At 53.2% G+C, this 18492-nt stretch overlaps 1 protein-coding gene across 3 annotated transcripts in view; it reads right to left on the bottom strand.

Moving 5' to 3' along the window:
• Positions 1–454: 454 nt before the first annotated feature.
• LOC114018628 (RING finger protein 112) overlaps positions 455–18492 on the bottom strand; it is a 135082-nt gene continuing 117044 nt past the window's right edge. For all 3 annotated transcript variants that reach the window (XM_043549663.1, XM_043549665.1, XM_043549664.1), the window contains exons 15-18: positions 2206–2481; positions 1642–1914; positions 1085–1357; positions 455–754 (exon numbers count right to left, since the gene is read on the bottom strand). In XM_043549663.1, the coding sequence (XP_043405598.1) occupies positions 470–754; positions 1085–1357; positions 1642–1914; positions 2206–2481 (1107 nt within the window). In that variant the 3' untranslated portion in view covers positions 455–469. The remainder of the gene's footprint in view (positions 755–1084; positions 1358–1641; positions 1915–2205; positions 2482–18492) is intronic.

Raw genomic sequence — 18492 nt, forward strand, 5'->3', positions numbered from 1 at the left:
AAATCTCCAATGCAACATTAAAAGGTTAATGCTCCCTACTCTCACCTCCATCATACCAGAGAACAAAAATCCCCATTGTTCACCCAGCTCAACTAAGCTCTGTAGTGCTAGCTGACAGGTGTCTGTCTTAAGCCATTCTTTTCCTTCCCACTGTATTCCAGAGTGTGGGAGGATAACTACTGGGACTAACTTCTGAGGGCAGATGTGAATTTTCTGTGCCTTGATGGCTTCCCATCCTGGCTGGAGGCCTCCCTGGAAGGTGTTTTAGTGGAAATCACAGAGCAGGGGCTCGCAGTCCAACTGTTGTGTCGATGGTGATGCCCTTTCGATGTGGGCAGCTGCAGCTCTCGCGGTTTCCTGCTGCCCGATGTTGCTACCCACCTCCCTGCATATGCACATCCTGGCTGTAGTGTCCACCCCACTCCCACCCCCAGCCCCACCCTAACAGCTCCTGCTTAGCTCTGCAGCCTCAGTGATGAAAACTTGACTTCGCTGCAAACAACAACATCAGCCCCTGCCCCAACTTCTGGCCCAGATTGGTTAAGTGACACAGATAGCGCTTTCTGTAGGTCTCCAGGAAGATGTCGGCCTCTCGAGTCAGCTCCTCCTCTAGCGCCGTCAGCAGCATCTCATCTGACTCCTTCATCTCCTCCCGGCACCGCCCCAGCAGTGACCTGCGCTTCTCCATGAACTGCTCCGCCATTGCGCTCGGCGTCACCCTCAGACAGCTGAACATGTGCTGGGACAGGGCATCCTACATTATGTGGGAGTGGAGGGGGGCCCAAGGCGGTTAGAAGGAGGGGTCACTGGAGGACCCTCTACTTCCCCCTCCCCTGCACAGCAACTTCCCACCTCCCCTGTGACTGAGATTGGGTCCCGTGTTGTGCCGGGCACTGGCCAAAACCCCCTGACTGAAATCAGAGCCCCCATTCTACACTGGAGTCTCCCATCTCTGCAGCCATCCTGGGAGCCAGAGGTATGAACTCCTGTCTCCTGCCCCACAGCCAATAGCCCATGGGACTGGCCTGGATTTTTCTCTGGGGTTCCCTTAGCTGCGGCCCAGCCCCCCACCCCACAGACTCACCTTCTCCCTCAGAAAGTCAGCGTGGTCTCGGCGGGCGCTGTCCATGGCTCTCTGGTTGTTGGCATGACACTGATAGCGCCCTCCGTAGGTCTCCAGGAAGGTCTGGGCCTCCTGAGTGAGCTCCGCTTCCAGTGCCGTCAGCAGGGTCTCCTCCGGCTCCTTCATCTCCTTCCAACACTGCTCCAGCAGTGACCTGCGCTGCTCCACAAACTGCTCCGCCATTGCGCTCGGCGTCACCTTCAGACACTCGACCATGCGCTGGGACAGGCCGTCCTGTGTTGAGTCGGAGAGGAGGGGGCCCAAGGCTGTTAGAAGGTGGGGGTTGAACCCCGTCTCACCCGTGGACCCTCTGGCTACAGCACAGCAACTTCTCTCCACCCCCCTGACTGAGATCAGAGCCCCCCTGTGCATGGGTTGGAGTCTCCCATCTCTGCAGCCACCCTGGGAGCTGGAGATATGAACTCCCGTCTCCTGCCCCAAAACCCACAACCTATGGGGCTGGCCGGGATGTTTCCCTGGGGTTCCCCGGGCTGAAGCACAGTTTCACCCTGTCTCACCTTCTCCCTCAGAAAGTCAGCGTGGTCTTGGCGGGCTCTGTCCATGACTCTCTTGTTGATGTTGTGACTCTGATAGCGTCTTCGGTAGGTCCCAAGGAAGGTCTCGGCCTCCCAAGTCAGCTCCGCCTTTAGCGCCATCATCAGGGTCTCCTCTGACTCCTTCATCTCCTCCCGGCACCGCTCCAGCAGTGACCTGCGCTGCTCCACCAGCTGCTCTGCCATTGCGCTCGGATCCACCGTCAGACAGTGGGCCATGCGCTGGGACAGGCCATCCTGCGTGGAGTGGGAGAGTAGTGGGAGAGGGGGGACACAAGCTGTTAGAAGGTGTGCGTGTGCGGCCCCATCTCACCCACGGACCCTCTGGCTACAGGAGAGCCACTTCCCCCGAGATCAGGATGCCTGAGATCAGGATGTCCGCTGTGCTGGGGTTGGGGTCTCCCATCTCTGCAGCCACCTCAGAAGCTGATACGAGGTCCCATCTCCTTCCAAAAAAACATAGGCCATGGGGACGGCTGGGATGGTTCCCTGGGGTTCCCCTGCATGGGGCCACAACCCGTCACTCACCTTCTCCCTTAGAAAGTCAGCGTGGTCTCTGCAGGCTCTGTCCATGGCTCTCTGGTTGGTGGTGTGACGCTGATAGCGCCTTCGGTAGGTCTCCAGGAAAGTCTCAGCCTCCTGAGTCATCTCCGCCTCTAGGGCCGTCAGCAGGGTCTCCTTCTCTGGCTCCCTCATCTCCTCCCAGGACCGCCCCAGCAGCAACCTGCGCTGCTCCTTGAACTGCTCTGCCATTGCGCTCGGATCCACCGTCAGACAGTCGACCATGCGCTGGGACAGGCCGTCCTGCGTGGAGCGGGAGAGGAGGGGGAGAGGAGGGGCCCAGGCTGTTAGAAGGGGCGGGTGTGTGACCCTGTCTCACCCATGGACCCCCTGGCTACAGCACAGAAACTTCCTCTCACTCCTGTGACTGAGATCAGGGCCTCCACTGTACATGGGTTGGATTCACCAATCTCCACAAGCACCCTGGGAGCTGGAGGTATGAGCTCCCGTCTCCTCCCCAAAGCCCCCGGGGTTGGCCGGGATGTTTCTCTCTGGGGTTCCCCTGGCTGGGGGCGCAGACCCTTCCGCCCCCTGGACTCACCTTCTCCCTCAGAAACACAGCATGGTCTGTGCGGGCCCTGTCCACGACTCTCTGGTTGCGGAAGGTGATGGCCATCTGTGCCGGGGGGACAAGACCGGGGTGAGCAGCAGTTCATGGGGCCCCGACTCCATTTAGTGGCTGCAGCTTCCACTGCAGCAGCCTCACGTAACAGAGAGATGCCACTAGGTGGCATGGCAGCCACTTTCGGCGTCTGGTGCCCCTGGTCTCCAGTTTGTTCCCTAACGGCAGCCCAGCCTTGGCTCCCTTCCCCGCCCCGACCTGCACTTTGCCCTTGCAGCACTTTCCTCTAGCCGAGGACTCTGCAAACCCCTGTCCCAGCCGGGCTTGGCCTGAGGCTGACGCCCGAGAGCACATCAGTGACGCTGGTTCTCATGGGTCTGGTGGTGTGTGGGGGCTTTTATCGATCATCAGGGGGCAGGTGGTTTGGGTGTGAATCTCAGCTCTTTTTTGCTGCGGGGAGGAGTATTATTCTGGGCTGGGTAAACTCTTGTTGTGGAGGAGCAATTGTTGGTCTGAGACCTGATCAACCCCCCATATTAAACCAGCTTTGGGCAAAACTCAGAGATCTCACCACTAAACATGAAAAAAAAGAGAATTTTCTGCTGCTGACAAAGTATTCCCTCCCCAGGAATGCCCCTAACGAGAGTTATAACCACCCAGGTTGTAAAGTAGAAACAGCCAGGTGCTGTGAAATTAGGGAGGATAGAGAAGGAGACTCAACAAACATAAAATAAGCTAAAAGAAAAGGAGTACTTGTGGCACCTTAGAGACCAACACATTTATTTGAGCATAAGCTTTCGTTAGCAACAGCTCGCGTCATCGGATGCACTCAGTGGAAAATACAGTGGGGAGATTTTATATACACAGAGAACATGAAACAATGGGTGTTCCCAGACAGACTGTAACGAGAGTGATCAGGTAAGGTGAGCTATTACCAGCAGGAGAGCGGCGGGGGGCGGGGGGGACCTTTTGTCGTGATAATCAAGGTGGGCCATTTCCAGCAGTTGACAAGAACAGTTGGGGGGAAATAAACAAGGGAAAATAGTTTTACTTTGTGTAATGACACATCCACTCCCAGTCTTTATTCAAGCCTAAGTTAATTGTATCCAGTTTGCAAATTAATTCCAGTTCACCAGTCTCTCGTTGGAGTCCGTTTCTGAAGTTTTTTTGTTGAAGAATTGCCACTTTTAGGTTTGTAATCGAGTGACCAAAGAGATTGAAGTGTTCTCCGACTGGTTTTTGAATGTTATAATTCTTGATGTCTGATTAGTGTCCATTTATTCTTTTACGTAGAGACTGTCCAGTTTGGCCAACGTACATGGCAGAGGGGCATTGCTGGCACACGACGGCATATATCATATTGGTAGATGCGCAGGTGAACGAGCCTCTGATAGTGTGGCTAATGTGATTAGGCCCTATGATGGTGTCCCCTGAATAGATATGTGGACACAGTTGGCAATGGCTTTGTTGCAAGGATAGGTTCCTGGGTTAGTGTTTTTGTTGCGTTGTGTGTGGTTGCTGGTGAGTATTTGCTTCAGGTTGGGGGGCTGCCTGTAAGCAAGGTCTGGCCTGTCTCCCAAGATCTGTGAGAGTGATGGGTCGTCCTTCAGGAGAGGTTGTAGATCCTTGATGAAGCGTTGGAGTGGTTTTAGTTGGGGGCTGAAGTAATGGCTAGTAGCGTTCTGTTATTTTCTTTGTTGGGCCTGTCCTTTAGTAGGTAACTTCTGGGTACTCTTCTGGCTCTGTCAATCTGTTTCTTCACTTCAGCAGGTGCGTATGGTAGTTGTAAGAATGCTTGATAGAGATCTTGGAGGTGTTTGTCTCTGTCTGAGGGGTTGGAGCAAATGCGGTTGTATCGTAGAGCTTGGCTGTAGACAATGGATCATGTGGTGTGGTCTGGGTGAAAGCTGGAGGCATGTAGGTAAGTATAGCAGTCAGTAGGTTTCCGGTATAGGGCGCTGTTTATGTGACCATCATAGAATCATAGAATATCCAGGTTGGAAGGGACCTCAGGAGGTCATCTAGTCCAATCCCCAGCTCAAAGCGGGACCAATCTCCAATTTTTGCCCCTGATCCTTAAATGGCCCCCTCAAGGATTGAACTCACAACCCTGGGTTTAGCAGACCAATGCTCAAACCACTGAGCTATCCCTCCCTCCACCTTATTAGCACTGTAGTGTCCAGGAAGTAGATCTCTTGTGTGGACTGGTCCAGGCTGAGGTTGATGGTGGGATGGAAATTGTTGAAATCATGGTGGAATTCCTCAAGGGCTTCTTTTCCATGGGTCCAGACGATGAAGATGTCATCAATGTAGCGCAAGTAGAGTAGGGGCGTTAGGGGACGAGAGCTGAGGAAGCGTTGTTCTAAGTCAGCCATAAAAATGTTGGCATACTGTGGGGCCATGTGGGTACCCATAGCAGTGCCGCTGATTTGAAGGTATACATTGTCCCCAAATGTGAAATAGTTATGGGTGAGGACAAAGTCACAAAGTTCAGCCACCAGGCTTGCCGTGACATTATCGGGGATACTGTTCCTGACGGCTTGTAGTCCATCTTTGTGTGGAATGTTGGTGTAGAGGGCTTCTACATCCATAGTGGCCAGGAGGGTGTTTTCAGGAAGATCACCGATGGATTGTAGTTTCCTCAGGAAGTCAGTGGTGTCTCGAAGATAGCTGGGAGAGCTGGTAGCGTGGGGCCTGAGGAGGGAGTCTACATAGCCAGACAATCCTGCTGTCAGGGTGTCAATTCCTGAGATGATGGGGTGTCCAGGATATCCAGGTTTATGGATCTTGGGTAGCAGATAGAATATCCCAGGTCGGGGTTCCAGGGGTGTGTCTGTGCGGATTTGATCTTGTGCTTTTTCAGGGAGTTTCTTGAGCAGATGGTGTAGTTTCTTTTGGTAACTCTCAGTGGGATCAGAGGGTAATGGCTTGTAGAAAGTGGTGTTGGAGAGCTGCCGAGCAGCCTCTTGTTCATATTCCAACCTATTCATGACGACGACAGCACCTCCTTTGTCAGCCTTTTTGATTATGATGTCAGAGTTGTTCCTGAGGCTGTGGATGGTGCTGTGTGCTGCACGGCTGAGGTTATGTGGCAAGTGATGCTGCTTTTCCACAATTTCAGCCCGTGCACGTCGGCGGAAGCACTCTATGTAGAAGTCCAGTCTGTTGTTTCAACCTTCAGGAGGAGTCCACCTAGAATCCTTCTTTTTGTAGTGTTGGTAGGAAGGTCTCTGTGGGTTAGTATGTTGTTCAGAGGTGTGTTGGAAATATTCCTTGAGAGGGAGGCATCAAAAATAGGATTCTAGGTCACCACAGAACTGTATCATGTTCGTGGGGGTGGAGGGACAGAAGGAGAGGCCCCGAGATAGGACAGATTCTTCTGCTGGGCTAAGAGTATAGTTGGATAGATTAACAATATTGCTGGGTGGGTTAAGGGAACCACTGTTGTGGCCCCTTGTGGCATGTAGTAGTTTAGATAGTTTAGTGTCCTTTTTCTTTTGTAGAGAAGCAAAGTGTGTGTTATAAATAGCTTGTCTAGTTTTTGTAAAATAAGCTGTGAGCCATGTTTTTATGCTGACCCTCTGCACAGAGAAGGTCACAACTAAGTTACCATTTGGGCATGAAAGAGAAAATGTAAAGAACGTGGGCAGGAAGAAGGACACATAGGTGCCAGGGTGTAATTGGTTAAAAATTCTGTTATTTAGGGGTGTGGGATATTGTGACAGGTTTAGTAAATTTGAAGGAGGGAGCTAATTTTACCGATAGAATGTAAATGAAAAAACCATGCTCTTTGGGAATCAACTTTGGAGAGCAGTACAGCATCAAGCTGCAAAACATCCTACACCCTGCAAGACCGTGACATGTATGGGCATCAGGAACCCCCCGATGAGAGGATCCTGACTCACCATTGATGAAATTTCTCCATATATTGGGAGTGGTGAGCATATAAGATTTGCTTGATATATGTATTCTGTGTGTGTTGTTAATAAATGAATGTAAAGAACACAACTGTGTAAGACTTTCGCTGGGAAAAGGTACCGCAGACCCGTACAGCCTGGAGCCCCGAGGGGAAAGGGTGGGTACTTAAATTGACCCGGTTTCTTCCTGAGCCCCATGGGTACCAATAGGTTTGCCAGAGGCTGGGAATGGGCAACAGGGGATGGATCACTTGATGATTCCCTGTTCTTTTCATTCCCTCTCGGGCACCTGGCATTGGCCACTGTCGGCAGACGGGACACTGGGCTAGATGGACCTTTGGTCTGACCCAGTGTGGCCGTTCTTATGTTCTTATGTGTCTTACACCCTGAGACCTCAGTAGAGAAAGGGTGAGGGTGCCCTAAATTGACTGGGTCACGCCTTGAACCCTAGCTAGGGTATAGGCGGCGGGGCCCTAAATCGACCAGGGAACACAATGACTCCGGAACAGTCTCTGCTGTGGCATTATTGTGGAGTGGCTATTGCGGAGTAGTCATTCCAGAATGGCTAGGCTGGTCTATCCCCCCCAAGGACATAAACTGCACCCCTCTCACCACAGATTCTCCTCTAGAAGAGGGCCTGGGTAGCACCTGTCCCAGGCGGTCTGAGGCTGACACCCAAGAGGACTTTGCAGTCCATGCTTATGGGTAAGTCTACACTGCGATGTAAGGCCAGAGTTAGTAGGAATTGAGTTAGCAGCCCCTGGGGTTGTTAACCTAGGGTTGGAGCATCTACACACATTGGTAAGCCCAGGTTAGGACTGCAGTCCTGGCACACCCCACCCCAGCAAAAGGAGCAATCTGGGTGGGACCTCAGGCCTGCCTAGAAAGGCTGCAGGGAAGCAGCCAATCAGGGTGTGGCAGGCTCAGTTAAAAGGAGCTGCAGGGGCTGAGCCGGGTTGTCGCTGGCTGGGACCAGAAGGGTAAAGAAAGACTAAAAGGCTGTGAGACTCCACGGGGAAAGAGACTGGGGAAGGAACCTGCTCACGCAGGGATAGGTCTGGGAAACTCTCCAGGTGAAGAGGCCTGAGAGAAGACCCTGAGAACTCAGGACAGAGATGGAGAAACTCTCCAGTCAAGGAGGCCTAGGGGAGACCCTGCTCATACAGAGAACAGAGAGAGAACCCAAGAAGGTGATGGGACAGAGTGGGAAGCACCCCAGGAAATGCAGCAGTAGCAACTAGTAATGAAAGCAGCAGGTGGCTGCTACTTGCAGGGTTCCTGAGTTGCGACCCGGAGTAGTGAGCAAAACTATGGCCCCAACCGGCCACTGGCGCAGTGGCCAAAGCCCTGAAAAGGGGGCAAGTTTAGTTTTAGAGCCTGAGAAAGGGGCTAGATGCTAGAGTGTAAACAGGCCCAGAGATGAGGCTCAAGACCCCAGAGAGGGCCAGCCGTTTTGTTGGACTGGGTTACCCTGAAAGGGGCTCCTTCGTGTATCTCAGACTATGTGTGACTTAGCCGGAGGGCTGAGCCACCCCTGACTAAGGCAACTGCCAACAGGGAGCACCGGGAACAGAAAATGGGAAGAATGCAGGATCGCCCTAGCTGGCAGGAGACACTCATGAGAAGTGAATATTCCTCCATCACACCAACCCATAGAGGAGAATGGGGCATGTGAGAAGCATGAACAACAGTTCCCACCTTGGGAACAGGAGCCACCTTGGCAGCGTTGCAAAATGGAAACATTTGGGGGTTTTGTAGGCACCTCAACGGTTTCTGCATGAAAAACCAAAACAAAATTGCCACTTTTGGGCCAGCTCTGATAAACTGCTGTTATTTACATGCCGACACACACAGGGCTGGTGTGTCTCCATGCCTGGGGACAGGCATGTTGATGTTACGGGCCTCATGAACTGGAGATACATTCGTAGACTGGGCAAACCTTCCAGTATTAGTGACATTGCACTCCATATGTTTATGGAAATATGCTTATGAGTGAATATGATGTAACTGGAATAGGCTTCATGCAAAAGGTCTCTTGTAAGGTATCATTACAAAGCTTATAATCTAGTGAGTGTGGTCATCCTATTTGTATGAACGTATCATTCTTGTATCTGAAGTTAGAATTATGAAGTGTTACTCTGAAGTCCTATTGTAACTATGCAAAGGGCAGGCCATTAATGGTGGTTTGGAACCTTGATGGCTTCCATTAACTAGGACAATTGGTTGTAAATGGCTCTGTTTACTTGAAAGCCTTCCTGTGTTCCTATAAGTCAGGCCAGGAAGAATGGAGGCTTGAAGTCTCACAGGACATGTGAACATGTCACATGACACTGGAATCCATCTTAAACCTGGTGCTTTTCCATTTAGAAGGAACGGTGGGAACCCAGAGAGACAAAGGATTCCCGCCTTGTGCCAAAGATATAAAAGGGGGTGGAATAGAACAAAGGGGGCTGCCAGTCATGAGAAATCCCTAGTTACCACCTGAGCTGGAACTAACGAGAACTGCACCAGGGAAAAGGATTGGGCTCAGACTAGGAAGGAGTCTAGTCTGTGAAAGAAGCTTATTGGAACATCTCTGAGGGTGAGATTTACCTTTATTCAGTTTCTTCATGTATTAGGCTTAGACTTGTGTGTTTTGTTTTATTTTGCTTGGTAACTTACTTTGTTCTGTCTGTTATTACTTAAAACCACTTAAATCCTACTTTTTATGCTTAATAAAATCACTTTTCTTTATTAATGAACCCAGAGTAAGTGATTAATACCTGGGGGAGCAAACAGCTGTGCATACCTCTCTGTCAGTGTTATAGAGGGCAGACAATTCATGAGTTTACCCTGTATAAGCTTTATACAGAATAAAAGAGATTTATTTGGGGTTTGGATCCCTTTGGGAGCTGGGTGTCTGGATGCTGGAGATAGGTGACTTGCTGAGCAGTTTTTGGTTAAAGTCTGCAGCTTTGGGGGCATGGACCCAGACCTGTGTCTGTGTTGCAGCAGGCTAGTGTGTCTAGCTCAAGAAGACAGGGTTGTGGAGGCCCAGGCTGGCAGTGGAAAATGGGCTCAGAGGTAATTCCAGCACTTCAGGTGACAGTCCCAAGGGGGTCTCTGAGACCGAACCAGTCACACCCTCCAGCATCAGCCACCAGCATCAGCATTAGCCACCCTCTAGTCTAGTCAAATTCTTCTACCTTGGAGTCCAAGAAGCCGAGACCCTTTCCCAGTCACCTCCAGTAGGATGGCCCCAGTTCCAAGAACCTCACCAGCCCTGGCAAGGACGAAAGAGGGGAGACACCCTGCGATCAGGTCAGAGGCAGAGATGGTACCTGACAGGGAGAGGAGAAGCCGAAGCGATGTTTCTTCATCACATCAGATAAATTCTGAAAAGGAACCAAAAGAAATCACCATGTCACAGACTCCACAGGGCTTAGAAAAGCTGGGAACAGGGAGATGGCTCACCAGGCGCTGAGATGCAGCCACCTCTGGGGTGGGGCAGCTGGGGAATTGGGGGTATTGGGGTCATCACTGACTGCAAGGGGATAGCATCCCCTTCCTGCTCCCTCCAGCACAGCTGGCTGGTCCTCACCTTTATCTTGGCAGCGAGCTGTGTCCCGGTGAGCATCTCCCCATGTCGGTCCATCTGGACATGTTGACCGGCTGAGCTCACCAGGGCGGTGACGTAGTCCCTCAGGCTCTCCCGGAAATTCTCACCCATGTCTGCAAAGGGGAGAGAGATGGACAATGGTGGTGGAATATAGGGCCTGTCTGATCCCCCTACTTTCTACCTTCCACGTGTAGGCATGATCAGCGCCCCAATCACATTGCTCTGCACATGGCAGGGGGCTTAGAGCCAATGACCAGGGTCCATTACCTCTGAGAGTTCCCTCGCTCCCCATCGCGATCCGCTCGCCAGGGGAGGGCATCAGGTAACAGCAGCTGCTGCTTCTCTTCAGTGCTTCCAGGGCCTTGGGGTGTTTGCAAGGGGACCTCGCCTCCAGCTTCTGCTGGAGCCAGGGGGAATCGTTACATTCACACACAAAAACCTGTGTTAACATTAGCCAGACCTGCCAGGCAGTCAGAGAGGGTCTGGAGGAGCCCGGCCTCGTTTGTGGTAGGCATTGGAAGGGGTGCAGTGAACAAGGCAGGGGGATGGCAGGAAGAGAAAGGAGTGAGTCCCAGGGCTCAGCCTCCTCCCACCCCCTACCCCATTCCCAGTCTATCCAGATGCATTGTCCCACCCTGTTCCTTTCCCTACTCCTGCTCTGGCTTTTCTCCCCTCCACACTGCAATCAAGCAGCTTCCTTCTCCCGCCACCTGGGCTCACTGAGCACATGGGAGAGACAGGAGGTCCCCTCTCAGTTCTGGAGCCCGGCCTGGAGCAGCACTTGCAGGGAAAGTCCAGCTTTGCTTCTGTCTCCCCAGGCTGGAGCGTGCTGGGTCGCTCTGTGGGAATGGGGCATGCTCAGTCTGGTCAGCATGTGGAGCTGGGAGGGGTGGAGCATGGTCAGTGTGGACGAACTCTACCATATCCCTGATACACTGGCCACCCCTACCCCCCACCAAATTTAGAGTCCTTACTCTGAAGCGGGGAGGGCGGGGAGGATAGAGATGTTTAAAAAAAAAAGGAACATCAGAATTTTCTTTCAATATTGCCAAACAACGTGGGTTTTTTAGCCTCATTCCCAGAAACAGCTGGAGGGAGCATCCACGAATTGAGCTGGTGGCAGTGAACAAGCATGGAAAATTTCAGCCCAAACAGTTAAAGTTTGGCAAAGTTATAAGCAACTTTAAAGGGGTCTTATAATGGGATTTGTCACACAACCTTTATAAAGGGTGGGGCAACCAGCCGCTGATAGGGGAAAGGCCCCGTATCCCATTCCCCAACCCCTGAGCCAGCCAGTCCCCAACACTGGGTCTGGATCACAACTAGTGCCCCCAGAGGGGACAGGCCCTGGGTCCCATTCCCCATCCCCCCCAAGCCCCACACTCACCTGTCTGACGTGTCTCAGATGCTGCTCCCCACCCTGGGCTCCGAGAACCCGGGAGCTGCTCCAATCCCGCACCAGTAGGTCCAGGTGCTGCAGGGGAGACAGGATGAGAGTGGGGGTCACTGAGGGGTGGGGTGAAGGCTGGGACGTGGAGAAGGACAGTGTCTGCTGGGAAAACCTCAACCCCTCAGGAGTGGGGCATGGGGTGCAAGGGGCAGGAGCATGCTGTGGAGTGGGGGAGGGGTGCAATGTGGGGATACATGGGGCAGAGCAGGTGATGAGGGAGAAGCCATCTCACCTGAATGGGCTCCAGTCCATAGGCCTCTCCCACCACTTCGGCCACCTGCACAAACATCTGCAGAGAGAAAAGAGGGGCGGGGTGAGTCTGGGACCTGGGAGGTGTTTAGTTTGGGCAGAAATGATCCTGCCTGTGGACAGAAAGGGGCCTGATCACCCCCCACCCCCACATCTGAGCTTCTCCCTCTGCCCAGGGCAGAGAGCAAGGCCCAGCGAGCGCAAAACGAATCGTGAGATGGACAGAGAAGATTTCAGTGGGTCAGAGAGAAAGGGTCATGGGAGTGAGAGGGAGGCTGTGGGACACGAGGGTTTGGCACTGGCAGGGAGGACTGTCAATGTGCAACCCCTCCTCTATCTGGTTTCAGGGCTTTCTCCTTCTCTCAAGGTGCTCCATAGAGGTGAGGGAGGAATGCGGGGGGGAGTCAGTGATCGAAATTTGGGGTCCTTTTACAAACGGGTTCCTCTCCACAAACACCCCATTGCCTCGGGCTGATGGACGCTTCCAACTTTCTTTGCACAGCCCCAGGGGTCAAACCACGGCTCTGCTCACGCCTTGAACAATGTCAGCCACGTAGCATTTCCCTGAGCTCTGACTAGGACTCCATATCTCTGCGTGAACCAGGTTTTTGCAAATGACAGAACCCGGGGCAGCGAGGGCAGATAAAACCCTTCCAAGCCGACCCCTCCCCTGAACAGAGAATCCCCCCAGGGTGCAGTACAGGGGCAGGACACGCCATATACCACAGGTGGCGGTGATGTCACTAAGGGTGCGACTGGCAGAGGCTCGACCCAGCGGGGCTGGGGCTGGGTAAGAGCCTGGAGAGAAGAGAAGAGCAGTGCAGGGGGGCAGAGCGACCGCCCCAGGCCCTGGCCCCAGCAGCTTCCCACCAATGGCAGAGCTGGGCTGGAGGGGAGGGAGGGGTCCTAACTTTGTCCCAGTGGCCCATGCCGGACACCTGGGAGCAGAGAGCCAGGCTGGGCCATGCAGTGACAGTGCTGACTCCAGAGGCCCATGTGACCGTGAGAGAGTCGGTTTCTCTCTCTGGGCCTCAGTTTCCCCACAGGAGCTATAGGGAGGGGTAATAACCCTGTGGGCGTCATGGGAGAACCTGGCCCGGCCACGTTCTGCACTGCCCGGCCTCACCTCCAGGTACTCGAGATCCGGGTCCTTCACCCGACAGCCAGTGTTCAGTATCTGCAAATAATCAAGAGACAGACAGAGCTACAGCAACGAGCAGGGACGGCCGCCCCAGGCCACTTCCCAGCCACGTCACCCGCTCCCTGCAGCAAAGCACCCCCTAGCGCCTCACTGGGGCATTGGGGCTGGCCCTGGCTGCCAGGGGAGAGCGTCCCCTGCTGAGCCTCCACCCTACTCCCTGCAGCACAGCGCCCCCCGGGGAGCCCCCCAACCTGGTAGGAGCTGAGCAGCATGGAAAAGGCGGAGAGTTTGATGCTGGTCTCCTTGTTGCTCTCAATGTCCATGGAGCCCTCAGTGTCCACCAGCAGCACGGCCACCTGCGGGGGGCCAAGAGTGAGAGCCCCAGGTCAGCTCCCGGCTTTGTCCAGCCACCCACAGCCCCTCCGCCCCCAGAGCCTGCTCCCTGCTCAGCCCCCATGGCCCCTGGCATCTCCTTGTCACCTTCCCCAGAAGTCCCCAGGGTTAGCTCCTTACTTCTGTCTCTTCTCCATTCCCCCCTGTTCTCTCTCCACCTGGTTCCCTTCTCCCAGCCCCCGCATGGCCTCCTCCCCCTTCCCTGTGCACCCCCAACGCCCCCACTTACCTTCCCCGCCTTGGCCAGGACCCAGAAGGGCTGACTCCACACCCACACCCCGTTGGTGACTCGCTCCTCGTCCGCGCGCCACTCGAACCCCTCCAGGGGCTCATCCTCCCGGCCCATCCATGACCCGTCCCTCGCGTCCTGTTGGGAGGGAACATGGTGGGGGAGAGGTCAGTGCAGGGTGGGGGAGGAGAGTGACTGATACCCCCCCTCCTACCCTGGGCTGCAAACCCTGGGAGGAGGGGCAGGGGTTAATTGTGCTCGTGTGGGGCGGGGAGGAATACGTTGTGACGGGTGTGATCGTAATCTGACAGACAAACAGACCCACGGCTGTCTAGACGAGAGAGAGACACGCTGTGTTCCAGACAGGCCGACAGATGCGTTAGGGTCCAGCCAGGGCCCGAGCTAACTGGACATGGTGGGGGGCGGGCTGCTCACAGCCACGTGTGCAGCTCTGAGCCTGCCAGCAGGGGGCAGGATGGGGCCGCTCACACCCACAGCTCACTCCTGCCCCCGTTCACACTCACCGGGCTCCGGAGCCGGCGCAGCAGGTAGTTCAGCAGGAAGGATTTGCCCCGACGCTGCTCCCCGATGATGGACACCAGGCAGACGGGGGCGTCCCCCACCCCACCCTGCTCCAGGCAGCGGCTCAGGGCCTCCTCATCCAGGATCAGGTTCTCTTCCTCGTCCAGACGCACCAGCTGCACCGGGCGCCCCAGCTCCGGCTGAGCCCCCGGCCCCTGCTGCAGGGAGAGAGCAGGGTCAGACCTGGGACCCCACCCTCCAAGAGAGACTGTCCCATGGCCCCCTGATAAGAGCCCCATGCCCCGTTCCCACCCCCTTCAGCTAGCCAGTCCCCTGCACCAGAGCCCCATGACCCTTCCCAATCCCCAACCCAGCCAGCGCCCAAGATCAGAGCCCCGGTCCCCATTCCCAACCCCCCAAGCCAGCCAGTCCCCCTGCCCTGGGGCTGCATCAGAGCCAGAACTCTCTGGAGGGGAAATACCCCTAGATTCTTGCTGGAACACATCAAGGGAGACTGTGCCAGGCTAGGGAAGACATATAAAGAAATGGAGGCTAAAGTGATCTTCAGTGGGATGCTACCTGTCCCTGGAGGAGGAGAGCGAAGCCTAGACAAGATGCCAATAATCAACAGATGTCTCAGGCAGTGGGACTAACGAGGGCTTGGGGATGTTCAACCACTGGGAGGCGTTCACGGACAGAGGACTGGTCTCATGGGACGGACGCCACCTGTGTGGGGAGGGAGATAGACTTCCGGGGTGGAGGTTGGCACAGCTGATGAAAAGGGCTTTAAACTAGGAACCCTGGGAGATGCTCATCGAAACTCCAGGCCTGATTCTCACACTGAGCGGGAGGCAAATCAAGTAGGAGAGGGTGCAGCAATGGAGAAAGGAAAGACAGAGAGAAGGAGAACGCACGAGAAGAAGATCAATAGTGCCAAGAGCAGTGACACTAACAGTCAGGTTGCCGATACTGGCAGTAAAATGACTGTACCTACCCGCGTGAGAAATCTGAGCAAAGCCAAGCAGAATCAGCAAGATGTCTGCTCAGCAACACCAGGAGCCTGGGTGACAAAATGGAGGAAGTAGAACTATGGGTGCGGGACGGGAAAACAGATATTATCGGGTGAACAGAACCATGGGGCAGTAGCAGCCATGGCTGGATTACAGGAAAGAAAGAAGAAAGGCAGAGGTGGTGGAGTAGCATTGTCTGCTCATGATGAGGTGGAGTGGAAAGAAACGAGAAGGGATGGAATGGATAAAACAGAATCAGTTTGTGTCAAAATCACGGTGGGGAAGAAAGCTACCAGAGGCTCCCCTGGGACAGTGCTTCGGGTCTGCTACAGACCCCCAGAATCCGGTTTGCATGTGGATAGAAACCCCATGAATAGTTTGAATGAAATAAATACCACTGGGAATTGTGTGATTATGGGAGACTTTAGTTTTCCAGACAGAGATTGGGGGAGAAGTGCTACTAATAATGGTAGGGCTTGGATATTTTTGTATGTGACGGCTGACAGATTTCTTCACCAAGTAGTCACCGAAGCAAGAAGAAGTGGTATCAGTTTAGATTTAGTATTGGTAAGTAGCGAGGACCTCACTGAAGAACTGGCTGTAAAGGATAGCCTTGGTTCGAGTGACCATGAGCTATTCAGGGAAATTAAATGGAAGGATAAAGGAAATCAGGTTGGCAGCCGGGGGTCCTGGATTTCAAAAGGCCAAACTGTTAAACATTAAGGGAATTAGGGAAGTGGATGGCCTGCAAACCTCAAGGATCTGGATGTGGAAGAGGCTTGGAATTACTTTAAGTCAAAATTGCAGAAACTCTCTGGAGTCTGCATCCAGAAAGAAGCCCATAGGGAAGGGTTGCCGACCAAGCTGGATGAACCAGGATCTCAAAGAGAAATTAAGAGAAAGCAGAAAGCCTATGAGGAATGGAAGATGGGACGGATCAGCAAGGAAAGCTGCCTCCTGGAGGTCAGAAAGTGGAGAGAAAACTGAGAACTGCCAAAGGCCTAGCAGAGTTAGACCGTGCAAAGGGAATTGAAACAAACACTAAAAGGTTAATTAGCCTTATAAATAAAAAGAAAACAAGGAAAGAAGAAGTGGGACAGCTAAGCACTGAGGGTGGGGTGGAGATTACAGATATAGGTGTAAGCAGAGGTTGAATGAGGTCTCCCCTGACATCTGGTGGTGAGCTGTGGAAAAGGACTTCAGGAGCTGATCTCCCTTGGATGGGCACAGCCACCCTGCCTAGGTGCTCAGCATGATGGGATTGCTTGCCCAAATGGTCACTTTTGGCTGGTGTGGGATCCCCAGTCTCCTTGGTATTGGGGCACGAAGGGCAGCAGAACTGTACCTGGCCTACCCCGATGGAACACACACACACACACTCACACACACACACACACACGTATGTGTGTTGTGGGCCTTGCCTAAGGGTCCCAAACACCACTTGTCCCTTCCTCTCTCCACCGTGTAATAACAGAGCTAATTTAGACTCAATTGAGAGTCTTGTTACAGGCTGCAGAGCTGAAATCGCTGATACCTAGGTCAATGTATTAGATCTGCCTTGGGACAGTGTCTCTGATGCAAGACCCTGCCCAGTGTGCCCCAGCCGTCAGGCTCCCCCACGAACAGCTGAAATCACTGAGAGCTGTGTGAAGTGGGGGGCCCAGAAGTCAGTTTGGTGTGGCCAGCAGGGTGGCTGGCGGAGAGGGGTGGCAAGCGGCCAGCAGGGCGGCTGGAAGAGAGGGCCAGAGAGCAGAGCCCCACAGAGAGGCACGGCAATTGGCCATAGGGGTGACAAGCGAGTGCCCGACCCGCGGAGCAAGTAAGGTGCCTCCTTCCCCGTCCCATCCCATTTTCTCCCAGGGTGGGAGGTGAACTCTGCAGAGGCACCTGCGAACTCTGGGGCTGCACTGGCTAAGGACAGCAACTGTGAATGGGGTGCAGAGAAGGGACGGGCACGTTAAAGGGAATTTTGCGTTGCTGGCTTAAGACCCTGAGGGAAAAGGGCACTGCCCAACCTACTTGGGGGTGGGTCTTTCGCTCATGGTTTATGTTTATGAACCCTGTTTGTGGTGTTTTCCCAAATTAATGCCGAGGTACTTCCCTCCTTTTATTCAAAGTTTCTTTTCTACACTCAGACTCTGTGCTTGCGAGTGGGGAAGTTTTGCCTCTGAGAGGCTCCCAAGGGTGGTGTGTAAATTTCTCAGGTCACTGGGTGGGGGCTCGTGCCAGTTCTGTGTTGTATTGTTGAAAAGAAACCCCTGGATATTGAACCAGGCCCTGGTTGCTGCTGGCTCCACATGGGTTACATGGGTATGGCCCAACAGCTAAACAAATATCTTGCCTCCGTTTTTAATAGGTGGATAGAGATGCTTGTGGCAAGATGGCTAATGAGAACAAGAATACGGGAGTAGAAATTGTCACTGAATTGGCTGAAATGGAAGCCAAATTCAAACAGCTTAATGGGACCAAACTGGGGGGTCTGGACCATCTCCACCAAAGAATATTAAAGAAACTGGCACACAAAATTGCAAGCCCAACAGCAAGGATTTGTAATTAATCTGTAAAAGTCAGGGCTTGTATCCCATGACGGGAGAATGGCTAATATAGTACCTATAGTTAAGAAGGGGAAAAAAGTGATCCAGAAAACCACAGGTCCATCAGTTTGACCTCAATTGTATGCACGGTCTTGGAACAAGGTTTGAAAGAGACAGTAGTTAAGGACATAGAGATAAATGGTAATTGGCATAAAATACATTCTGGCTTTCCAAAAGGTAGATCATGCCAAACCAACCTGATCTCTTGCCTTGAGAAGATAACTGATTTTCTAGACAAAGGAAACGCAGTTGATCTAATCTGACTGGATTTCAGTAAGGCGTTTGATACAGTGCCGCATGGGAATTTAAATTGGAGAAGATGGGAATTAAGATGAGAATCGAAAGGTGGGTAAGGAGAGGTTAAAGGGGAGACTACAATGGGTCAAACTGAACGGTGAACTGTCAGGCTGCAGGGAGGTTACTAGTGGAGTTCCTCAGGGATCGGTCTTGGGACCAATCTTATTTAACATTTTCATTAATGACCTAGGGACAAAAAGTGGGAGCGTGCTGATCAAATTTTGGGATGACCCACATCTGGGAGGTATTGCCAGTACGGAGGAGGACCGGAATATCATACAGAAGATCTGGA

The sequence above is a fragment of the Chelonia mydas genome, chromosome 6 (assembly GCF_015237465.2).
Source record: "Chelonia mydas isolate rCheMyd1 chromosome 6, rCheMyd1.pri.v2, whole genome shotgun sequence".
Lineage (NCBI taxonomy): Eukaryota > Metazoa > Chordata > Testudines > Cheloniidae > Chelonia > Chelonia mydas.